Here is a 25,476-nt window from a genome sequence, read left to right on the forward strand (position 1 = left end):
CTGGACAGTGATGGATTAATGGGTGAAGGTCCAGGTTTGTGCATTCAGGTTTCTGGAATGAACTGGGTTCATTGTTAGAGTTTGTAGATTGCATCATTAATTAATTAAATGGTATCATTAATTATGGATTTAAATATTTTATTGGATGCTTATCCAGTGGGAATTGACTAAATTTTCTAAGAAGGTGGGAGGTTTTGGGTTTATGTCAGCACATCATCAGGGACAACCCTGTCCCGCCAGTATGTGGCCATGGCTCTGTACCCTTGAAGGCCACCGCTGGAGGCTGCGGCACAGCTCTCCTCTTGAGCAAAGCAGGGGAGGGGGATGAGGCTTCAGGCTGGTCTCCTGCCCACGTAGTCAGTCCAGGTTCAGCTGAGCACCTGGAGATGTGGCAGTCCTGGTGGGGCAGAGCTCCACGGCAGCCCAGCCTGGTGAGGCAGTGCCGGCCATGGAGCACACCATCACCCTGAAAGTCTTGTGAGATAGGTTTAAAAGCATGCACAACCTACTGAATTCATCGTACGGGCAACTGGCTACGACTGAGAAAGAAGACGGTGAATTGTTTTGGTACAGATGAGGTTTTCTTTTGGCTAATGATTTGTTTTTAATGTCACACACGGTATCATGAGAAGTTGCAGCATTCGGGCATTTTTAATGAATTTGTATTGCTTGCATATTAGTAGGAATATTTCCACTGCAGCAAACACCATAAACAGTTTCCACACTGGGGTATGTTATACTGCCACCAGAATTGGTTCTTCTGATGGTTCATTTCTTTTATGCTGAGAATTCAGGACCAATTCAGCTTCGTTTTATGCATCATTAGAGATTTACAATTACTTTGCTATAGTTTCTTTCTGGAAGCCTATCTCTCATGGTTAATGCTATGGGAGCCCTGTTGTGTAGAGGCTGGTATTAGCCACCTTATAGCAATAAAGTGTTTGAGAAGGATTTAGAATTATGAGTGGCTAAATTCTCTGTGCAGCGACTGTAATGCTGTTATCCCTTGCTGAGCTTGGGTTGAAACATTTTTTTTCTTCTCCTTAAATTAGAAAAAAATGTTGTTTCTTCAAGAGGTTTTGAATCATTTACATGTAATTTTTTGGTGAACCGCTGCAGTCAGAAATGAGGAATTGTGAGAAATTCCATTTGGACTTCATGATGCTTAAAATACATTTAGATTGTATTAGTATGTAATGAAAAGAAGGCCTCCTCATTTTTTATCTCACTTTTTAAAAGTGTAATCGTTATTTGGGACTTTCTTTTGATTTTTAGATTTTACATGTGTTGCTAAAGTCAATAAATTTCACAAGCTTTGCCTTTGGACAATAAGCAGTGGATCGGCATGTGTTATAATCCACATCATTCATGTTTTAGATAAGTGCACTATTGCACTGAAACAAACATGATATGCAGCGAATAATATGCGCCCGATCTAAAGGCCATTAAAATCAATGAAAAGATTTCAAATTAACTTTTATAGCCTTTAGATCAGGCTCTAAATGGGCAAATTACAGTTATGGAGTTTCCCATTTACATACCTGTGTGCTGCATTTAATATATTTTATGGAATTGAAATTACTTGCTGCTCTTTTTCATGCTTTTTTAGGATAAGAATTTGCCAAGGGCATCAACAGCAGTTTTCCCAGGCTTCAGCACAAGGATTATATAGTCAATCCACAAATGACTCAAAGCTTTGAAAAAACGGACATGGTTGTCAGAGAGGCTTTGACGACAGCAAGGACGGGAGCGCTATCTGGCATACTCCATCAGAGGTTCTCATTCCCTCTCGTTAACACACTCAGGACATCAGCACTGGCCATCGGTCCCAGAGGAATTGCTTCAAACTTTTAAGGGAATACTTCACCCCTGCGTTATTTTAAATAGATCAAATCAGATTTGTCTTGTGTAAGGTTAGAAGAAAGACTAGGGCACGGTCGCATTAGGGGAGAGATTCAAAGGTTGCAGGGAATTTTCCAATCCATTGTTATAACTTGGTAATCTTTCTTCTTTTACAGGGTTCTTCAGTCCCACCGAGGATGCACAGAGCTGATCTCTAAGTCTGTGATATCTGCTGCCGCTGTAAGTGTGAAAAAGAGATGCCTCTACCTGCTCTTTCTGAGTGCTCTGTAATGAAAAACTCTTTTGGAGCAACACTGGAAATAAGCCATCATGATATCTGATTAAACTTCTTAGGAAACTTTCACTAATCACCTTCTCTGCTCTTGATGGAATATATTTATGCATTATAAATATACTTACTATGTGTGTGTGCTCCATAAATCACATTCAGCACTTGTATATGATGTATAAGCATATTCTATAGAATACACACAAATACAGATGCCAAACTCCCACAGAGTTCATCACTGGAAAATGTTTGAAGGATCTGATCCTTAATATTTAATGAGAAAGATGCTATTTCCTTCCTCAGCTTTTATCTCTGGTTTGGCATAGTCATTAAATTTGTTGTTTCCTTGCAAGATTATATAATTTATGACCTAATTTTAGACTTTTGTGTAACTGCACTAAAATACTCGTGGCGTATCCGGATTTCTTCATATGGAGTGTTTCAGCATTAGACACCAGCTAGAACATGACTGCTCAGCTACGAGCTTCCCATCACTAAGGAGTTAGAGCATTAAAGGAAAACAGCCCAACAATATTCAGACAGCATTACAGGATTATATTATGGTTTTTTTTTTCCCTGTAAAAATATGATTTAGTAGCATTTCCAAAGCCTGCCGTATGCGGCGGTTGGCAGGAATCCCCAGGTAATACAGTAATCACCCAGCAACTCCTATTACTTAAAATATTTTCATGTAGCAGCTTCTGACTTTCAGACCGCTCTGGGACAAATTCATGCAGCCTTCATGGCAGGGAGGGATGTACGGAGCTGGGGAAAGCAGGTGAAGAATGACACTTAGGGCTTTAAAGTGACTATCAGCCCCCTCACCCTCTGGAAGAAAGCATTTGCTCAGCAGCACCAGCCTGGCTGGGGTGATTTTTTGCTGCCCAAGGTGTTGCCAGATAACTCCTAAATGAATTACGCTAAAGCTGCAGCCACATTTTTTTGTGTCTTCTGTGTGTCCAGGGTAATTCAGTGGTGTCATAAATAGTGCCATAAGTTTCAGATATTTTGTCAATTTAAACCATATTGTTTGGGCCAGTCTTTCATCAAATTTAATATATTGGCTATTTCCTTAATGCGTTTTGAGAGCACTTTATTCTGGTGTTTAAGAGGGAAGTGGTTGAGGACAAGGTTAGATGCTTGCTTTGTGCCCGCAGCACAGTTATGGGGCTTTTTTCCTCTTTTTCTACCTTACCCCGAGGTATCTAACACAGATGACAGAGGTGGGGTGCTGCATCCTCAGACCAGCACCCAGAGCGATAGGGACCATGGACGCGCAGCTCAATGCACCCTCTAACATGGCACCTTAATGCAGCGTACGGGGTGAGAGGTGTACCTACATGAAAGAAAAATAATCCTTATGAAAAGGTGACATTATTTCTTGGAATAAGAAAGATTGGAGAGTGTATCTGCTTGGCTTTAATGGAGCAGTTCCAGGAAAGCAGCAGCAACCAAAGTGTTTTCAGTATCACATAATTCAAGAGTAAAATCATAATTCCAATTACCATTTCAGCCATTTCTGGCCTTGGGAAACCTATGCTAATATTTATTATTATATGATTGACCTATGATTTCTTCATCATTTACATTAGCAACTATGATATTCATAGTAACATCCTTTAAATCATATAAGCAGATGTCAACAGTGCACGATGAAGTCACATCCTGCAGATTTTTTATTTACTTAGTCCATTTTTTCCTGGTACAATAACGTTGTGAGATGCATAATCTCACCTCCACGAGGCCTCTAGGGGCATATATAATCACAGAATGCATTTTCTATAATCTCACAAAATGAGTCAATTCTATCTGAGGTACAAACAGTTATACAAAGTCAGTATTTCACTTCCATCACTGCCTGACATCATCTTCCACACAGTGCAGGAAAATATTTACTTAGCTCTTTGACATGAATTGCCACAAAGCCTTTAGAACAAAAACTTGAGGAAAGTGAGGAATTAAAATGGAATAACTTGATTTAAAGAATTTAGCCCCTTTTCTGGGCACAGGACTTAGATTTGTAACTTTGTCAGATGCTTTCTTATAATGTCGGGACTGGCCATAGACACCTCTCATCTCTGTTCTTCAGTGAAGTGCCTATGCACAATTCAATCAGAGAGTTGCCCAGAATATCCAAAGCTGGAAGCTGATCCTCTTTCTTCATCATCTAAATATTTTCTTTGCACAAATGAGCATATGTCTGTGTGAGTCAAGCTACTGCATTTATTTTCCAGGCAACTTCCCGAGACGCGTTGTTTCCGATGCTTTTCCATGCAAAGCACTGCAGAGCAGGCAATACTTGACAATAATATCCCTGAAAACAGCTAGTTGTTCCATACAGGTGTAACCAGCTGTAATTCTTACTAGCTCTAAAATCACTTTTTGTTCTTTCTGCCCTGCCAGCACAGGAGAGGGCACCGACAGGCTCTTTGGAGTTGGACCAGTGAATTCCCAGCCGGGGAGCACAGCCGCTGCTGCACCGTGCAGGTGAGGTGCCATGGGCAGCCTGGGGCTTGTCACTGCCTTCAAGTAGAGTTGATATAATTGTATTTATCCATGAAGGGACAGTAAATTTTTTTCAGATTGTTCTGGTGAGGTGCTAAAAAGTTTTAGTTCTCCATTTGTCTCCTGTACCCACTACTTGTCTTCGTGCCTCAATCCAGCTCCTACTTTTGGTCACCTCCAGAAAGCACAGCCAGCTGCTTTTCCGCATCTCCTCGGGAACTGTGCCACATCCGTTGAGCTCGGGGAAGCGGGACCCATCGGTGCCAGGCAGAGAGGGCTGTCTTTGATTGTCTTCATCTCTCATCCATCACTTTTTTACTGAAGTTAAATTCTTCTGAACTTACATCGCCTTAAAGGGTTTACCTGGTTCAGCAGGTGCCAGGTTTAGGATCTTTCAGAAAGTTTTGGGATCATTTTGAAAAAATGTGAAAAATTTGAAAATTTTGAAAAGTTTGGGAGCCTTATACAACCTGTCAGGCAGGGGGACTCTTTTCTACTCTCTGGGCATGTGGCCCTGAAAACGCCCTCTCATTTCTAGATGTAAGGCAAGGTGAAAAGGTCAGAATACTCCTAGATCATGTTTCTGATGATTGGCGGTGTATAATAATTATTAACAGTTTCTGTAACAGTGCAGGTTACAGACACGGGACCAAACACCTGCAGTGAACCTCCTCAGGCGAAATTCTCCTCGGCTTCAATCATGTTTTTTCCGGAGAAGAGACCGCTGGCTGCGCTCAGGGCGATCCGCCTGTTCCTGGCTTAAGAGGCACTTATAATCTACTGCTAAGAGACTTATTAGCAATGTAAAAATGAATTTGAAGCAAGAAAAGTATTCTTCCTAGAAGAAATATATTTTTTGTAAAATTAGTTTTGCTGACAGAAGTAATTGGGCTAACTCCTTGTGACTATGAATGTTATTTGTTGCCCCTTATCTTACCAAAGCAAAGGGTGCAAACTACTTTGAACTTTGTAAATAATTGTTTCCAAAGTAGGTTTTTTCCTCTATATAAATTCTTTAGAGAAAAGCTGGCTTCTAATCCTTTCTCTTCCAAAGGTTTTACAGCTCAGCTTCTTCCCACTCTAGATATCTTTTATTTTCCCTCTTCGGGTTTTAATATTTCTTAGATATTATGAAAGTCTCTTTTAAGGGTAAATCTAGAGCTTTTGCTCAGATTGGAAAAGCCATTCCTAAAGCTTTAATAGATTGGAGAGAGAAAGAAAAAAATACCAAAATGAACTTCATTTTGAACTGCCACAGATGCTGGGGCTGGGGCTTGGAGATGAGCATGTGAGAGCCTGACTGGTGCCCAGAGCGGGGGTCCTAGCCATCAGTCTTGCCGTTTTTTCTTGCTCCCGGTACCCGGCTGGTGCAAACAGCTGGCAGAAGGGCTGGCCCTTCACTGGTTGTTCATATCTTCTCGGCAGAGCAAGAGCCAGGAGCTGCTCTGCCCCATCCGTCCCAGCCCACCGGTACTCGCTATCCCCTCCTGTGCTGAGGAGAGGGGCACAGTTTTCTTGCAAACACAATTTTTCTCGGTTTTATTTCACTTTTGCAACGACAGCAACAAATATTAACCCAGAAACAGGACAGAAAGCTCTCCCAGAGTGTGCATTATTAAAGCAGTGTCAGAGGCCTGCAGGAAATCCATGCTTATTATTTGCATAAAACAAGCAAACTGATGGATGTGGGAAAACTGAAATGCTGGAAAAACAAGACATGACTTAACTCCATCATCCTGGAAAGTTGAACGTGAATGTTTTTACTTATCTGTCTATCTGCTATCTATTTATTTGTCTGCTTATTTTGGCAAAAGACACAAATAATAAGAAATGTATGTCTCCAACTGGAACAGTTACCTTGCCTTGGGTTCTCGAGGGTGAGAAGGATGGGTATGTTTTGGGCAGACCTGTATAGCCCAGAAAAATAAATGACTGCAGTCAATAAATGACCCCCTGGAGCAGGGGTGGGTGCTAAATCCCAGTCTTCAGCCTAAGGCAGCAATCTAAACCAGGGAGCACCAAAGCCCAGGCATCCATGGGGAACTTCGGGAGTCGCAGGAGCTTCATAGCAGATCCAAAAGGAAGGATCCGTGTTGAGACACCTTGTTGAATCAGTCTCAAACCAAGCACACAAAAACCCCATGGCTCGTCAGCTCTTCGTCTAGTCAAGATCCAGCTGCAGCTGAGGGACTCTGACTTGATGTCTTGTGTTTGTGCTGTGGTGCCATTCCCCAGCTGTCCTCCAACACCAAGTGGGGGAAAGTAATTCCTTTTGAGCTCAGCTGAGAGACTTACTTCTTGAGTCTGCAAGTAAGAACTTGATGATAGGAGGCTTCCATGAAGATTGATCTTCCCTCCTTCCCCTCCTCCAAAGCCAGCGGTTTCAAGTCTTGGATGCCACCAGCAGCTCCCCAGGTGCTTGGTTGATGGTTTGCTCCCTGACCCAGCTGAGTGGGAAGGAATTTAAAATTTCCAGTTTTTTTTTTTCTTAAAAAAAAAAAAAAGTTTATGATTTTTAAGAAGGCACCTTACAGCAGAGCTCAAATGGGAATGTTTGCATTCAGTACCATCCATCAACGCCAAGACACCGAGGGAGCGGCTTCTCCAGCTCCCCACGTCACGGTGGACAGAAGGAGCTGTCAGGGAGCCGCGTGCGGCCGCCGCGCTGAGCAGGGCGGGAGCCGTGCTGGCAGAGATCCCTTCCGCAGAGGGGATTTCTGCACTGACAATTTTTGGCTCCTTTAGGTTACTTTGGAGCTGCACAGAATATGTAATGTTCTGCACTCGCAGAGGGGCTGACAGGGAACTTAAATACAGATTGCAAAGATAGATCATCTCCCAGCATCACTTTGTTTTCTGCTGCTCTAAAATCATTTTACTTGTTCCTGCAGCTCCTATAAAGCCAGAAGAGCTCTCTATATTTGCTTCCCGGATGCCTTTTTCTCCTCTGCTTACAACTATAAAAGCAGCTTTTCATGCTCCAAATCAGAGATAAATTGAAATCGCTGCTGAAGAAATAAAACACAAGGCTAATCAAATTGTAGCACAGGAAGCAGCCTTCAGCCAGTGCATTTTTTGAGAGCTATTTTTAGAATATATTTTTATTTTGTCACTCCATATGGGAAGTCAACCCATATGGTTTGGGAGAATGGAAGGTTGTGCTTTTACAGAGATCTTGCAAACCATCCCTGCTCAGCCACGTACTTAAACATGTGCTTAAATCCAATTGTCTGCGATGGGACTGAAGCACATAAACTCCTCGTGACTGGGGCCTCGGGCCCTGTCTGAGGTTGTAACAGTATTACTCCCTCCTGAGATGTAAAACTATTTTATATTCGTTAAACCAGTCTCCAGTTAACTTGGCTCTTCTTAATTATGACATTTCTCATTCATACACCTTCCTTTTTTTCCTTCATTTCTTCTCCATCGTTCAGGTGCCCTGATGAATGTGTTTGGTCTGGTACCAGCCAGGATGCAAAGCTGAACATCCATAGCCATCGCTCTCCTGCTCTTCGCAGTGGATGTTGCTACCCTGTAAATGCGGTGTTGGGGAATATGACTGTATTCTGCCCACAGCACCGCGGCACCCTGAGTATGCTGATGAAGCAATAATTGACTGGAAAAGGTATTGTACTTCTGATAAATTAAAAGTATAAAATGAGAAACATGTCGTCAGTGTTAATCCACCAGATTATCCATTTTACTTGTGTTTTAGGTTGTTCCATGGGACTTAAGCAAAAACTATGTTTCTTTTAAGGAATTTTGTGGAGTGGTTAAAAACACCAACAGAAAGTTTCTAACCTGGCAAATTCCAGAGGGTCATTTTATGAATATTTTCTATTGTAATCCTGGAGTTTCTTCCCTGTGCAGTTTCTCAGAAGGTGAAATTAAAAAAACCCCAAATTTAAAACGTGTTATTTATTACAATTTGAAAGGCAAAATTTACCTGAACCTGTGTTCCTTGTGCTCCGAACTCTATCACTCACTGCGGTATTGAGGTATCATTTTTACAAGCAAGTAGGGATGCCCCTAAAGCGGTAGCACATGTGATAACAGTCATGGAGGGACTTGAGTTTTTCAGTCTTACCAAGTCCTTAGAGGTGTGGGAGTCCAGATCAGCCTGTCGGCTGCTGAATGCCCAAATCTATAATTAAAAATCATCTTTGAAACTCAAAGGGCTCCTGAGGTGCTCTGCAGGCAGACTTTCGCTGCCTGGGCTCCCCCCAAGCCGGCAGGCAAGCTGCAGGCAGGAGAAATGCAAATCGGGCAGGGTTTTGTCCTGCGGTTCACCCCAGCTGTATGCACAGAAAGCCTGTGTGACAGGCAAGAGGCAAAGTTAAATTGCACGTCGGTTAGTATGCAATGCTTAAGTAACTATTTTAATATGTCTGAGATGATAGCTGACTTTGTCTACAAGTGCTCTGCAAGACATCACAAAATGCAGCTGGATGCTTTTATACGTAGTGTAACGAGCGGAGGCTCAGAAATTTGGGTGGTGTGGATTACACAGGTTCAGCATAGCAAACACCCTGCAGAACTGCTTTCTGACTGAAGGAGAAGTTATTTTCTGTGTTACTTTTGATTCAAGAATTGTATTTGCCCTCAACATGGAAGCAAAGCTAAAGAAAGAGCAGGGCATTGGCAGTTAATATTTTTATGCTGCTATTTTTTTCCCTTAGGAAAAAATTCTCCTCTCTTTTTTTTGGATAAAGTGCAATGGGATGAGGACTGCACAGTGAAGAATTCAGCGTGGCAGAAGGGTGGGAAGCACGGAGATTTCTGAGATGGTTTGGATGCTGCTTCCACCAAGTAGAAGGGATGTTGTACTAAAATTGTTGATCAAAACTAAGACCTCATATGGATTATTTTATTGCAAAGTCAAGAAAACAACCACTGATTTTTTTTTTTTCCCCACAAATATAAAGCAGAAATCTTGTGTAAGAGGAGAGAATGTTAAAATAACCAAGCTCCAGAAGGGGCTGCAAGGAAAAGCCTGAGGTCATAGCAGAAAGAAACTGTCAAAAGTTTTAAAAGAAATTTTATGAAGCCATATTTAGAATCATAGAATCATTTAGGTTGGAAAAGACCTTTAAGACCATCGAGCCCAACTGTAGGTCTTTATATTCCAAATCTATGACCATTTTGAAATCAAAATAACTACTGTTAAACTATTTGCTGAAAGTACCTGTATAGTCAGGAAAACCCCCATCGCTTTTATCCCACTTTAAAAAATATATTGTATACCATTCTGAAATCCTAAAAGACAATAAAAAATACCTGGATTCATGATGTTTACATGTATTGGAATTAGATGCAAGTTGCTGGGTTTTCCCAGAAATGTTATTCTGGAATATTTGAATAACTCAACTTTTGGGCCAGCTGCTTGGGTTGTGTGTGCAACGTGGCTACGTGGTCACTATGAGGTGGACTTGTGATGTCACTGCATTTCCTGCACATCACTTGTCACAGCTGAACATCATGGCCCCAATAAAGCCAACCAAGAGTTTGCTGGTGACTTCAGCGGAGCCACAATTTCATCCCAGGCCTGGAGCAGCTGATGGAGAGTGCCACGGGCTGGTGACCCGGAGCAATTTCAAGTCAGTGATGCAGAACTGAAAAAATTCCTTGTCACATAACTGATCTCATGGGCAACCCAGGGTACCCAAATTTCACTTTGGATTTTCTCCCGAGTTTCCATTCACGTTGCAACTATGTAGATAATATGTTAAGGCATTATTCTTAAAAAAGTAAAGAATTAATTTCTTTAAGAGATGGGCGATTTGTAGAAGACATTTGTGTAATTTTGCATTCTAAATGTGATTTATATTTATAAATAAATTTGCATAAAATCTCCAGCTCTCGATGTCATAGTTCTATTTTATCTTTAATTCAGATGCTCAAGAAATGTAAATTATTTTTACAGCTAAATAAAAGCCATACAAAGCTGCCAGGAAAGAATAATGAGATACACATTGTGCCATGCAGCCATGATAAATCCAGCAGCACCATGGTTACAGTCAAAATGTGAGGCCATCAGCAACTAGGGAATATCAGCACATATAGATTCCTCTGACTAAATTTAGCAAACTAATCTTAACTGGGGAAGCTCATGACACTAGGTCAGCAAGAGAAAATATTTACCTGAAAGACAGGCAAGCACCTAAAATGAGGAGGAGTAGTTGGTTTATACAGCAAGGGTTTATTATAGAGTAAAAACATCAGCTGTATTTGGGCCAGGCGCTGCATATGTGCTTTGCAGAAATAAAGTTATCAGCATTCCTGTAACATGGCGAGGTTTGCAAATTATTGGTGGGTTTGCTATACGGGCTTATAAACTACGGCTTGGTTATGTGGATGGCGTCAGCGTGAAGGTATATTTGCACCCCCGTAGTCATTGTGGTAAAAGGTTCCAGTGTCATGGCTCTGGATTGACTAATAGATTAAAAAATGGGTTCCCCTCATTAGAAATTAGCTAAAACATGAGGAGCTAATTATACCAAACGAGGGTGTGAAGAGACTCAGCTGATGGTAGTCAAAGGAAAGTAAATAAAAGGTGCACTGAGTCCACCTGCCCCTTTCCTGGGGAGGAGGCTTAAGGGATGAGTTGCCTGGATTTTCAAGAGGACAAACCTTGTTTTCCATGACTTGCTGTTACTGGTGCAGGTAGGTCTCCCTGTTCTCTGTTTTTGTCTTGTCTCTGGCTATGTTTACCAGCAATACTTGTTTTTCTGGTGTGTGTTTTTGCTGTTTGTTTGCTGCTGGAAGTGTCTTAATCCACCTTGCTCTTTAAAGTTTATGTAAAATGAACTAAAGCTGATATGCATAGTACTGCTGACTTGTTGCTATTCCCTGTTTGCTGAATTACAGTGGTCTTGCTTTGATTAAACTCGGTATTGAGGTCAAACAGCTCCAATAGTGGTTCCCTAGAGCTAGGCCACAGCTCAAAGGCTCTTTGCAGGAGGAAGCGTACAAAAGACCAGGCAGTGATGAAGGGGTGCATTTGGTGTTTTCTGGATGGCCAACCATGTAGGATGTTTAGAGGAAGCAGCTGTGATGAGCTCTTCTGTGGTGCCTAAATTTTGCAGAATCTGTTTGCTCGAGAGCTGTCATTATAAAATTTTATTTTATGGCAAAGTGTATGGGTTGTACAGCAAACCTTGTGGTTTGGCATCTGCTGCTTTTCCCCTTTGGGTTTCCTCTTCCAAAGGAGATGCAACAGTTTTGTGATAAGTTTTATACTGGCACCAGACAGGACACTGCACGGTGCTGAGCAGCTCATCGAGAAGGTGCTGAGCCTTTTAAGACCTGTGGGTTTAAGGGCTGCTGGGTCCTCAGCATCCTGAAGAACTGAACCCTGTGATGCTCAGTTTTCCCAAGCGCGTGGACAACAGTTCGCAGTGAATAGGGACAGCCTAAAACTTGCGCCAAAAGAAACGCTTTGTTTTGCTGAATCAGGGCAGTGAATGCATGTGCATCTCGGAGAGCGTGGCCAGGCCTGTTGACTCCTAAGGACCACTCATGTGCCTTAATTGAGTATGTGCATGAATGCTTAACTGGTTGGGATCAGCATAAACATCCCTGAATGTCAAGATCTCTTCTGTGTCTATTTTGTAAAGCTAATGACCACCAGGCATTAAAAACATGGTTCTGGTCTTTGGAGATGCTGAGGCATCTTATTTCATATTTTTAAAGGTGAATGCCTTCACCTTAAAATAAAATGTCTTTATTTCAGAGACATTGGAGCATAGAAGAATGGAGAGCTGTAAACTTAATGTCCTTGGGAAGCTTAAGTTTTTTTTTAAATGTCCATAACTTAAAACAGGAACCAAATAATGCTGCTTAGAAACATTTAAAAACAAAAAATCATGCTCAGCAGACAGCTCTTATGACAAGGCTCTGCCCAGAGTGAATTTTTATGCTTGAGTTATAAACCCTTGAAAAATGGGGATCCTAATGCAAAAGCTGACACAGCTTTAACTAAAGCAGCTCTAGTAAGTGCTGCTATAATTATTTGCTCATTAATTACAAATTTTGCAAGACACGAGAGTAACACAAATTGGAAAATAAGAATAATTATCAGTAATAATGCCGCAGAAGCTGGACACATTGAAAGTACCTTCCTCTTTAAATTTGATAATAGCAAGACAGCTAGAAAACTAATAAGAAATACATAATTGAAAATTAACCTTGCAAATCTGCTGTTAATAAACCATGGTACTCTTGCATTACAATAATTTTACAGAGCCCTTAATTTGCATTTGAAGTGTTATTCCAGGTAATACTTTGTGTGTTCACAACAATTAGTATGTCTTTGAATTAAAACAAAAATGTGAAGGTAGGATTTAGTATAGCTGCAGAGTACAGAATAATATATATTGTAGTTTTTAGTAGCTGAGAGCTCAAATGATTGGAAACCAAACGTACAATGGTGATTTTTGTGCCTGCTGTTATGCCTGAATGCTGTTTTGTTATTGTTGAATTCGAGTATTGTAGTGTTTCGTGCTTTCATCCTTAGCTTGTGTAAATATACCAGTTGGGCTTGCACTTTTTCATCCTCTGAGGTCCAAGGCTTAACTACTTGGGGATGCTTGAGAACATCCAGAGTGTTGGCAACAGGTAGTGCGCGGTCCTGGAAATACCCTGCTGCGGTGCATGCCTTCACCGTTGTGTTCGAGTAGTTTTAATGGATCTACTGGGGCAGGCTGCCGGAGGCACCGGGGTTCGCTGGGCGGGGTACGTCGGCAGAGCCTGGGGTTTAATGGAAAGGTGTTGCCTTGCTGCAGGTTGGCGCCTTGTGCCTGAGGTTTGCCCGGGGTTCTCTATTCAAAGGGAAATGGTACTTCCTTGTGGATGTTTTATCTCTTGCCAATTGACAAAAGTCTATAAAAATCTGTTAAAATCAATCAGTTTGCAAGTAAGGATGAAGAGAATTGTTTATTCAAAACTCAGACTGAATTAACTGCTCTTGCTAAATATCTCCTACTCGCAAAATCAACCTGACGCACATTGCTGCCTGCTCCGTGCATTCAGTTGCAGAAAACTCACATATTTGTAGCCAAGAAGTGTTTAATAATTTTGGAGCTCATATCTACCGAGCTCTGAGGGCTCAGCTGAAAAAAGAGGATGGACTGTAACAAAGAGGAACGTCCCTGACTGCAGGCTTGTACTTATATTGCAGTGTTAATGGCAGTGGAGGTATATACAGGGTTTCAAAGTTGTATATGGCCAAGCAGCTTAAAAAAAAAAAATAAAAAAATAACCCGGAGACCTACAGTGTTTGGCATCAGAGCGGAGGAACATTGTACACAAACAATTGGGTTAAGAGTGTGCACTCCAAACAGTGTTTCTGCACAATTCCAAACTCCATCGAGGGCTGCATGTAAAATGTTGGCTTCTTTGTGCAAACCCACAAATCCTAGGGAAAAGGCCATTAGGGGTCAGCAATTCAGCTGTTTGTCTGTTCACTTTATGTAAGAGGTTAGCAGCAGTATGCTTTTTGTCCAAAGCCAGCAATAGCAGGAACAGCTTGTTTCTGAAAGGGCTGTGGCTCCCCTAGTAGTGATAGAAGAAGGGGTCCTGAAATAAACCTTGAATGTGGATAGTCTTTGATTTGACCTTTTGTCCATTTATTTGGCTATAAGGGTATGCTTAGCGCAGCATTTGACTCTTGTCACTTCCTTCCCTAACAGCCTATATAGCTCAAGCACCACCAGCACAGACATTTTTCCTTCATTTCAGTGTGTTTCAGGGAATTTGGAAAACATCACAATGTGGGACAACAAGGCGTTTTGGCTGCCCAAGCTCTTCCTCCCGAGGAGCTCAGGGTGTTGTATGGAACAGCAAACCTCCCATCCCCTTGCAGCCTCTGGGTGAAGTCCCAACAGCATTGCAAATCTCTGTGGCTTCAGCCCACGGGAGGAGAGGATGGCGAGGTCCCCCTCCAAACGTCTTTGAAATCAGTTTCCATTTTTGTGTTTTTTTAAGGTGTAAACTGGCTTTAAAGTCTTTTCTGCTTTGGGGGCAAGTCATGGAAATCTCTCAAAACAGTGGAGTAGAGCTTATTTGTGTGAACTCAGTGTGGCTGTATCTGACTTGAAATGTGCTGCTGTGAGGAGAGCTTCACCTGGTCCATGAAACTTTGTTGTGGAAATGGAGCGGAGTGAGGATGGGTGTTCTCAGCTTAACCCCGGTCAGGAGGTAACCATTGCATTTGTAAATGTAAGAATTAACAGTATGGAGTTAAGAGGTGACTCAGTGAAGGACTGTTGAAGACAGTTTAGGTGCAGCTTCCCTCCCATGTGTGTCTGTAGGTCCTGTGGGAAGTTCCCTGCCAGACCAGAGCAAGTGCTGGGGGCGTGCTGGGTTTGCTGTGGGAACTCAGAAGCTCAGCCAGTGTCCCAGCCTGAGAGAGGCATGGAGCAGAGGCATGTCTTGGGTAGAGAAAGCCTTGAGAGCTCAATGAATGAAAAGGAGCAGGGAGCGGGCAGTCACTGCTCCAACCTTGAGAAAAAGGAGGTGGAAAATACCCTCTCCTCTGGATGAAAAACAGGAGGTTCTGCGGGAAATGTGCTTTTTAATGATGCTCCCGAGGCAGCCTCTGCTAGTGATTCCCGATCAGTATTCTGTTCATCACCGCTTTCTCAAGGAAAGACGTAAAGGAACAACTTAGCCAAAAGGAAGCTATTTTTAGAAGATGGAGAGATGATTTTTTTCTAACCATTCTGCTGTTATTTATGTTGCGTAGTTCTTGAGTTATTTATTTCGGTGGGAGCTGATGCAAAGTGGGATGGTGTTTAATGTGTGGAAGGATGGTGAAATCCATCCTACAGCTGTCCTTGCTATTTCAGGGCTGGGCTTTGATAGTCTTTCCAACCTGCAAATTGGATGGCACTTTTTGGACATTATCAAAGTGTTGCTGATTGCGAGGGGTGTTTGTCATCTCCAGTCCCTTCAGCTTCCAGTGCACTGACCATGCTTCTGCAGTTTGTCACCGCAGTATATTTTTAACCTGCCACTTAACTCACCCATATCCATTTTTAAAACACTAAAAAGCAACTGATAATTCAAAGTGCGCTCCAAGGTAAAAATAAAAAATGTTAATACTTTTCATCGATCGAAGCTAATTTATGCGACCTGGGCTCTGCTCGCAACTGCAGCAAGGTATAAATGGTGACATCATTGAGCATGAGCTCTGCCAACCTGAGTTAGTGTTGGAATGACAATGGAGTGATTTAACTATTATGATCTCACTTAATATTTCATACTTAAAAAGCGGCCTAACCTGTAATTCAGGGTTAGATGAAGTACACACTGTAGAGTTTTTTTCAGAACAGATTTTGACAGAAACTTTGCAGTTAAAGGAAATGTTTGAGTGACACACATACTACATATGCTGTTACTCTGTAAGGCTGGTGGAAATCTCTTCAGAAAGGAAAATTTACTGTAAAATGTTTTCTATTTTATATATATAAATGTGTGCATGTATATAGACACATGCACACAAAAGGGGGAAAAAATCTGGAATGTTGTCTTAAGGCTTCTGATTTGAAATCATCACAGGATAAGAAAATCACTTGGATCAAACAAATATTGCTGCAGCTATTAAATCCCAAATGCCATAATCCTCACAACTATGACAACAACAAAATAATGTAGATGTGATGGGTGATGAGTTAGAACTTTTAACACCAATTTCAGTTTCCAGCCTTTTTTACAGAAACAGTGCTAAAGTGACCTCACATTCGGTGAGGGAGGTATTGCAGCTGGTCTGAAAAAGCATCAAGTAAAGCAGCAGGAAAAGAAAAGCCTGTTTTACTTGATGCTTTGGCTCCCCAGGTGTGCGGCTGATGGGGGAGGTTGTGCTTCCCCTCTCCATGCCTCAGTGCCAGCCTCTGCAGGTGGAAGTCTTCACTTGGTTTGCTCATCTAAGCTTTTTTATTATCTGTATGAGAATTAGAATAACAAGGTTTTACTAGTTGAGTGCATGGTGAGGAGAGGCAGAGCTTAGGCCGAGTGTGATGATGGAGAACAATATCTAAGCTAACAATGCCTGCACTATAGGACAGTCTGACAAAAGAGCAAATGGTGAGTGGTAGCCTTCCAGTCAACACTGTGTAGGCAAGATACATTTCTTTAGGGTGAAACTCAGTGAACACAGGAGGGATTAGTTGCTAACCCTGGCCACTGCAACAGGAGGCTGGGGCAGATAAGCCAGGAAAAGCTTTTCCTATTTGTGTGGGTTTAGCCAGTCTTCTGGCCCTGGCACTGTACCTAAGAGATCTATGGCTCTGTAGACATGAGATGGCTGTGGGGATGACAGCAAACTGGGGGAAGTAGTCAATAAGTGAAAGGACAGGACTGCCCTCCAACATTGTCTTGGCAGGCTGGAGAAATGAGCTGACAACCCTCATGAAGGCCATCGTAGACAATGCAAAGTCCTGCACTTGGTTTGGAGTAACTCCATACAACTGTACAGGCTGGAGACTGCCTGAGCAGCAGCTTTGCAGGCAAAGACCTGGGGGTCCTGGTGGAAAAGCTGAACGTGAGTCACCAGTGTGTCTTTGCAGTGAAGAATTAAATACTTAAAGCTTAAATGGAAGGGGCTCTGCCTTTGAAGTTGGCCCTGTTTTCAACAAAGGGAGAGAGCCTTCAGAAACCCCTTCCAAACAATATTATTCCATGATTAGTTAACAGAGCCCCTTTGCAACTGCCTTTAAAGGATAGGAAGGAATAATTTTGAGGTAAGTTTTTCTCTAGGAATGTGGTATTGTTTGCACCTGCACTTCAATTAAGTCTAAGATTTGCAAAGATTCATTCTTCTTGACCTTAAGGGTCAGTGTTGCTGCTCCTTTTTGTAGAGAAAAAGGACAATGAGTATCCGAGAAAGAATGTGGTCAAGCCTTGAATCTGCAAACTGCCCCGTTGTTTGGGAAAATGGCCTTTTTTCCATCGAAGACTGTCATGTTCTGTGTCATGAAGCCAGGTCTGGTTGCTCATTGCTGGCCACCAGCAGCTCAGATTTGAAAGCATGTTTCAGTGGTTACTCAGCATGTCTGAGGCTGAGACATATTGTACTTAGGGAGGCAGGCTGGATTTTGTTGGGTAAAGTTTTCTGCACCCATGTTTGAAAATGTTTTGCAAAGACATTTTCCATGCCAGTGGAATGACCTTGTCACTGCTATAGGTACTTATTACAAGCAATCATTATTAATCCAAGTGTTTAAAATATAGTGACATAGGGAGTATTCATCAATATGAGTCTTTCAGTTGAATTAGGATAAGAAAAGGAAGGGGGGTGTGTGTGCAAATCTGGAATTCTAGAATTTTTCGTTTATTTAAATGTTACTTTAGGATTTTTTCAGTCCAAAATGAATTTCCAGTGTTCCTTACAACTAATAGAAAATTTTATGGTCTTTCAATCAGAATTAGTTTAAGCCACTAGAAAACATCCTTTGTTCCTATATTGATAGAAACCCAGTATTCTCCTTTCTTCCTGTTTGGCCTCCCCTGCCCTGGATGCAATGGGAGTAAACACAGTAGAAGGATTTGTATTACCAGCAAAGAAGAACAATTGCAGCAGTGTTTAAATTCACAAGGTTTGAGGATTGTAATCGGGGTTTATTTGAGGGGCGGGGGGAAATGTTTGTCCTGCTTTATTTTTAAAGGCTCTCCATTTGTGTTATCCATGCTTATCGCAAATGCACAAACGTTTTTCCATAGAACAGAAATATTTCTGATTCTATTCCAAAGATAGCCTAGAAGCCATGAGATCCCAGGAATAGGTTTCTCCCTCTAGTGGCAGCAGCAGGGAAGATACAGAGCTCAGACAGGTAGCTTCACTTTTTTAGAGAAGCATATGAGGTAAGAGAGCTGCAGTTTGTTTACAACTTCAAAGGAAGATTCATATGGCACGAAATATCTGCAACTTCATGGTTCTCCTTAGTCACTGAAATACTTGTAAAACCAAGATACTGAAACAAGGACGTTTCTCTAATTTTTAAAATGACCTTGAGGCTCAAAGTACAACTGAGGCAACGTGATGAACACAAATGTTAATGAGTTTGGTGTCCTACTCTCTCCTGTTGGGAGAACCACAGAGCAGACATTGCGCTCGGGAGTAACTGCTGGAGCTCGCTCAGCGTCCTTCCCTGCAAATAATGCCTAGCACTGGGTAGCCTGCAGAGAGGGAGGGATGGGTGATCTTCAGAGAATTGCCTTGAGGAGCATTTGAATCACATTTGAGACTACCGTGCTACTTTGACATGTAAAATGTAAACCTGTGTATTCTAAATTACCCCTTGTGCTTTTACAGCAAAGGGAAAAATGTATTGTATCCATAGGCAGAAGAGCCTGACCACCACCTATAAGTCAAATAACAAGCACTGAACCAAATCTACCACCCCTGTCCTATTTCTGCTTTCCATCTCCTGTTGATGTCTTTACTACCTGAGAAGAGCATAAACCCACTAATACTTGTTTTAGACTCGGGCAGAAATGTTGATCTGCGGAGGGAGGCTGGCTGAAACGCTTGATCCCTGGTTGGCTTCTGAATGTGTTGTCAGTGTTTTAGTCCCCATGACTCAGTCGCTGCTGCCTGTGAGTCTATTTCAGTTAAGTGTTACTTCAGTAGAAGAGATTACGTGAATGAAAGGGAAGGTTGAAACAGCATCTTAAATTCAGGGAGAATGTGTCCTTCAAGCTCTGTAGTGCTGAAAATACTGTTCAACTAAAGGAAGTGAATTGTTTTCAAAAGAAAACAGTTCCCCCTGTTTTCAAAAGAAAAAGTCCCCCTGTGGCTGGGGTGCAGGTGATGGTAGACATCAGGCAGTGGAGGTTACCTTTGATGTGGGGCAGCAGCAGAGGTGCCGCTTGCTGGGTTGGGGGTAGCAAGTGTGCAAGCTTGCCTGCCTTCTTGGTCAGCTCCACCTGGCAGTGAAGAGCTCTGTCTTGGGAAGGCCCAAGGAGGGAAATATGGCCAGTGTCTATTGTGCACCTTATTATAGGCATGGTGTCCCCTGGAAACACCTACCTGACCTGTAAGGTCATGTGAATTAGTCCATGAATTTGCAAGTCTTCCATCAGGGAGAAACTTAGCAACTTCAGAGTGAAATGCAAGCTCCTTTCCTTCCAGTCGGGGCTGTGAATTAGCAAGGCAGTCTGATTGCAGCTTCTTTCTGTGAAAGTTGTCAATATATCTTTTGCCTTTTCTAAAGGATGTTGTTTTGGAGCCTGTTTCACGTTAGGACTTCCCATAGGAAATCTTGATTCTGGCAGGTCTGTGTGTGCCTGCTGGATGGTTTTGGCTGCCTGAGCTTGCTGAGGTTAGGAGACCTCTTGGCAAAGGGTCATGTTTGCCTGTCACCTTGTCCTGAGGACCAGGTCAGCTTGCTGCAGATGTTTACCCAGCAGCCATCATGCTGCCTGGAAGGTTCCTTAATTAATTAACAGCAGTACAGAAAACACATTGGGAATTACTTCTTCCATGCTGTCTTCTGTGAGAAGGTTTACATCTTAGTTACTTTCCAAATCATAAAGTAATAATTCAGTCTTAACATGGTCATTTCTTTGGATAATATCTTGCCCTTGCTCTGGCAGACACCTGGACTGCTTTCCCAGCCTCTTGTTTCTGCACTGTACCTGAAAACTGTTCTAATTTTATTTTACCTCCCTATAAAGTTTCCTTTCATTTGCTGCCTTTGCTTTTCTTATCGCTTTTTATGCTCTCAACTTCATTATGCAATTGTTCCAATCCTGCTCTGTATTTGATGTTTTATAACTTGTATCTGTCTTTTTTTCCCACTGTTGATTACTTTTACATTTCTCTGTTCCCTCACACTGGCTTTAAAAATAAAATAGAAAAAAGAACTCGAACATTCCCTGTGCAATTACTGCGAGGTGGTACGCATAACCCTTGGGCATACATTAATTTATCTTTGAACACTTTCTATTTGCACTGTGTCCTTCCTCTCCCCAGCTTTATCATGTTGAATTTCACCCTGCACTTAGTCTCCCAACTTTGCTGTGCTAAAATCTAATCTACTTGTTTTCTAAGTTTTAGTTGAACATTAATCCTAATGAAATCCTTAAAGGCTGCAGTCCTGATGCTCCCCTACACCTGCATCACCACTCATAACTGCTGTTACAGAAGCCTTGCTCAAGAATTGCTCCTTACACAAAGCAATCATCTTTCCATATGATGATGAAATCAATACCTGCAGCCAGGACCCACTGTAGGACTGTACACAGTAAGGAAATATATTTTTTCACAGCATCCACAAGTGTTGCTAAGACTTCTTCCACTCTCCAAATTTTAGACTTTCACTTTGTGGTTGTCTCATTGCACATTTAAGCATCTGATGAATTTTGAGCAACTGAGCAATCTGTCATAACTATAACTATTTTCCTCCGATTAGGAGTGTTGCCCTTGTCCTTTGGGCTACAGCTGTCCTCCTTCTCTGAGCTGATGTCCAGACCTAAGTGGATGAATTCAATGGAAAAATGATGGGGACGAGAGCAGAGCAGGTGCAGCACTGGCGCTCTCTTGCCAGGCGTGGAGGGTCTGTACGGCAGGAACTCTGGGGAGGTTCCCACCACTGCCACCGACCCTGGGGCACAGTGCTTCCTGTGAAAGGTTTTTGCAGCTCATGCCATGGAGCATGCATGATCATGAGCTATGTTGCCTGGAAAAGGAGTGAGTGGAGCATTTAGTTGGATCATGCTAGAATGGAATTAAAAAAAAAAATATAAAATTGCATCAGCCCCTCTAACTCGTTGCTTTGGGAACCAACTGGACCAGGGTTTGATTTTACAGCAGTATGTGAGTTGCACAGGGAGCACTTTAACAGATAAATAAGCAATGAAGAGTCACTTCCATCCTACAAACACGGACTCCTTCTCTGTCAGGCAACATGTGGCTCAGCAAACGCAGTGGCAATCTGATGGGTCCAGTGAGACTTGTGCTGAAGAGAAGGGACACTCAATTGCTGGTGAGGCTGTTCAGTGGGTGATGCTCTGCAGAATGAGTATAGTGCCCAGCTCTTCTTCAGTGCAGAGACAGGAGTAGATACATATGCTACACACCTGAGAAAAGAGCCTTTTGTGTATGACTTCAGATTTACTGGTAAGAGAGTCTTCTGCAGAGTGATTTCAGCAGATAGCTGCAGTCTAAGAAATACCTTTGAGTGGTGGGCAGAGCCAACCTGGCCATGGCAACGTCCATAAAAGTCTGGTGAAATGTGCCTACATTGGACTGTGCTGAGGTCACTCAGGGCTGCAGCAGGCAAAGAATGATGGAAAATGTGCCATCAGGATTGTCCTGATTTCAGCTGGGATAGAGTTAATTTTCTTCTTAGTCAGCGGGTATAGTGCTGTGTTTTGGATTTAGGATGAGAATAATCTTGATAACACACTGATGTTTTAGTTCTTGCTGAGCAGAGTTTACACCAGTCAAGGACTTTTCAGCTTCCCGTGCTCTGCCAGGTGCACAAGAAGCCGGGAGGGGGCACAGCCAGGACAGCTGACCCAGACTGGCCAAAGGGCTAGTCCATACCTTATGACGTCATGCTCAGTATATAAGCTGGGGGAAAGAAGAAGGAAGTGGGGGGGGTCGTTCGGCGTGATGGCATTTGTCTTCCCAAGTAACCGTTATGCGTGATGGAACCCTGCTTTCCTGGGGATGGCTGAACACCTGCCTGCCGACGGGAAGGAGCGAATGAATTCCTTGCTTTGCTTTGCTTGTGCGCGTCGCTTTTGCTTTACCTATTAAACTGCCTTTATCTCAACCCACGAGTTTTCTCACTTTTACTCTTCTGATTCTCTCCCCCATCCCACGGCGGGGGGGGGGGGGGGGGAGTGAGCGAGTGGCTGTGTGGTGGTTAGTTGCTGGCTGGGGTTAAACCACAGCAAGGATCCATGAGAGGGATGACCCAGAGAAAGTCACACCAGCCATAGAAGCAAACTGCCTAGAGATGGGTGGTAGTGCAAGGAATGAAGAGGATTTTATGTCCATAGGATGTAGCTGTACCTGGAAGAAAGGCAGTAGTATGTGCTGTGAGCAGGAACAGCAGCTGGCAAAGGAAGAGACTAGCTGCTACATTCCCAAAGTCTTTCAGTGGGTGGCCAAGCACTCCACTTCTGGGACTTTAATAAAGGCATGGATGTGAGGTGCCTTCAGGTGGATTGTGAAGACAGCTCTTGGCCCAGCAGCAGTCATCACCAGAAAGGTCCCATTTTTGAGGGCTGGCTCTCCTACCAGACATCTGTGGGCTGGCAGGAGGGGACAGTGGCTTGTGGCAGGTTAGTCACTGCTGGGCAGCCACATCTGCAGTGCTGACCCTGGAGCAGGTGAGCAGCAACACAGCAGGCACTCATGGTGGGGGGAAGGCAGCACTGGCCAAAGGCGCTGGGACATGAGTCTCAACACAAGTACTGCACTTCTGACACTTCCATAAATTTCCTTAAAAAGGAACCGACTTGGATTGATAAGCATGAAGTCTACATGTTAATCAACACAAAGGTCTTGAAACAGACTCCAGATGAGCCCTGGACTTTTCTAGACCTGTAAAACTATTTCCTGAAAACTCCCAATGGCTACTTCCATTAAATACACTTCTTTGTAACCGCATAAAATCAATTACCAAGGCATATAAAATAGTATCAGTGTTGAAACTTTCTGAATGTATCTGTCTTGTTCTTCCATATCTTTATCTAGTCCTTGTGTTATCATATGTAATTAACACATCTAATAAAATATTGACTTTAAGTGACCTCATCGATGTCATGGCTTATTAAGTTTTGTTTTTTCATGTAATGTTCCTTTTCCTCTCTATTGAATGATTACATTCATTTGTTCATCATAATTTCTGAGTACATATATTTTGGAAAATAAAATTGAAATGCCAAGTGCTTTCAAGAAACACTTTCAAGCACAGTAAATGATGGATCTGAGTGTATTTAATTTTTTATAAAGTGCAACATGAAAACATGTCTTTACCTTCATTGCTTTTTCTTTTCTATCTTCCACCTACTGCATTTTCCCCCAGAAAGGCAGCAGACAAAAAGAAGAACGAAGGTTTCTTGTGTTAAATGAAAACAACACTTAAACCTCTTTCTTTTTCTTTGGTATTTAATCTCAAGTCAAAATTTGCAATCAGAATGTAGGCTTTCAGTTCAAATTGGAAAAAGTATTTTTCACAAATAAGTGTTTGGAGGGGGAGAAAGCTCTAATTGTAAATGTTGGTTCTCACAATAAATATTTCTGTAGTGTATTTGAATTGATTAATCTGTCACTTTTTTCAGTAAAGTGCAAAATCGGTTCAACCTACATCTTGCTTATTTACATTTTTAATTTATCATTAGTTATATGGAGTGCTAAAGCTTTTAGTGCAAAAGATACCCGTTTCACTTAATGGATAAGCATTTAGTGGAATACAATTTAAAAAAAATTATATGGTATCTCTGCCATGGCTGTAACCTAACCTCAACATGATAAACTTTTCCTAGTAGAAGCATTAGCAGTTTCTGGTGGCTTTTGCCTGGGTATTTCACGATCTAACTTAGCCAAAGCATGCTGTGGTCTGAAATCAGGTACTTGACACAGTAAAAACATTTCTGGTTTTGGCTGTACTTTCCATTAGATCACTTTGTGTCAGGTAATTCAATAGGATTTCAATCCAGATCACTGCATCTTTTTAATTAGAAGAATAAGTAATTCAAGGCAGAGTCTGAGAGAATCGGAGAGGCTGCTCAGATCATTTCAAATGATGAAGAAATCTGACTTCAACCTATTTTCCTCCTTGCCTTACGCTTGCTGAGCTGCAGCAGTCCTGCGAGGTGACAACAGTGGCACCGCCATGTTATACGCCCTGAAATCGGGGCAATCAATCTTAACGCTATTCCAGCACATGGGAGTGTAGGTGGTGTGACAGGTTGAGTTTGCATTAAGGGGCGAGGGTTTCCTCCAGGAAAACCTGCAGGAAGGAGCCGAGAGGTGTGCTGTGCAGGTTCAAGTGTGCATCAAAGCCTTTTTTGTCAGTGGGTGTGAGGATGTTTTCAATTGTGTTTGGCCTGAGAGGCTGGGACAGTGTCTGACAGCAGTTTAGTGAGGAAGACTATGCTGAAAGCTGGACCCGAACTTGCCAGACTAAGGTTTAGGGACAAAAGCTTTGAATTAATACATTTTTCAAAGCTGAACGAGTGCAGCACTCATCAGCAGCATGGGTTGACTTTGCTTTTTGTTCTAAATGTGGAAAATCTAGGCTTCCTGTGGCTTTAATTGGGTTTTGCTTCAGTTAGCCTGTGTCCCCCTGGGTTTTGGAGCTGTCATCACTATGGAGTAGGATCTCCTATCCAGCTCCTGCTGAAGCTCAGTGTCACTTGCCAGGGCATGGCCAAGGTCGAGCATGGATGTGACAGGAAGGTTTTGATTTTTAACCTGCTGCTTTCCTCTGGTTCTTCTTTCCAGAGTGCAGAGTGGATTTCCTACCTGCACGCTTGAGCTCTGGTGCTGCTTGAGATTTGTTTCTTGGCATGGAGAGGTGTATTGCACATTGCATGTGTCTTCCTCTCTCTGCTAAAAAAGAACACTTTAAAAACAAAATAAAAAAAAATAACCCACCACCACCACCACCACACGAAACCCCAGCCCTCCCAAAATACAGGTTGCATTTTAATGATCTCTTCTGTGTGTCTAATAAGCGATATCTAGAAGCCTCATTTTGGAAGGGATTCACAAAGACTGTTTTAATATCTTTCATGTAGCATAGACTGCTGGAAAGAAAAACAACGATCCAGAGGCAGTTATGTTTTCACTGATGCTGGGAATTGAAATGTTGGTTGACTTT

General features: G+C 42.4%; 1 protein-coding gene and 1 long non-coding RNA gene across 16 annotated transcripts in view; both read left to right on the plus strand.

Moving 5' to 3' along the window:
- Positions 1-10,491, plus strand: part of LOC148056749 (uncharacterized) — a 44,720-nt gene extending 34,229 nt beyond the window's left edge. For 6 of the 15 annotated variants that reach the window (XR_015702740.1, XR_015702741.1, XR_015702742.1 and 3 more), the window contains 4 exons: positions 1,610-1,913; positions 2,019-2,082; positions 4,535-4,618; positions 8,071-10,491. Coding sequence is in view for 1 of the 15 variants with exons in the window: in XM_087749161.1 (XP_087605287.1) it covers positions 2,019-2,082; positions 4,535-4,618; positions 8,071-8,079 (157 nt within the window). In the remaining 14 variants the exon portion in view is untranslated. The remainder of the gene's footprint in view (positions 1-1,609; positions 1,914-2,018; positions 2,083-4,534; positions 4,619-8,070) is intronic. The other 9 variants (XR_015702737.1, XR_015702736.1, XR_015702743.1 and 6 more) reach the window with 5 other exon arrangements.
- Positions 10,492-11,233: 742 nt separating this feature from the next.
- LOC148056750 (uncharacterized) overlaps positions 11,234-25,476 on the plus strand; it is a 70,190-nt gene continuing 55,947 nt past the window's right edge. The window contains exon 1 of the long non-coding RNA XR_015702609.1: positions 11,234-11,299. This is a non-coding gene — a long non-coding RNA (uncharacterized LOC148056750). The remainder of the gene's footprint in view (positions 11,300-25,476) is intronic.

This window comes from Nipponia nippon, unplaced genomic scaffold, assembly GCF_047370975.1.
Source record: "Nipponia nippon isolate SJK-2023a ecotype South Korea unplaced genomic scaffold, ASM4737097v1 scaffold_12, whole genome shotgun sequence".
Taxonomy (NCBI): Eukaryota; Metazoa; Chordata; class Aves; order Pelecaniformes; family Threskiornithidae; genus Nipponia; species Nipponia nippon.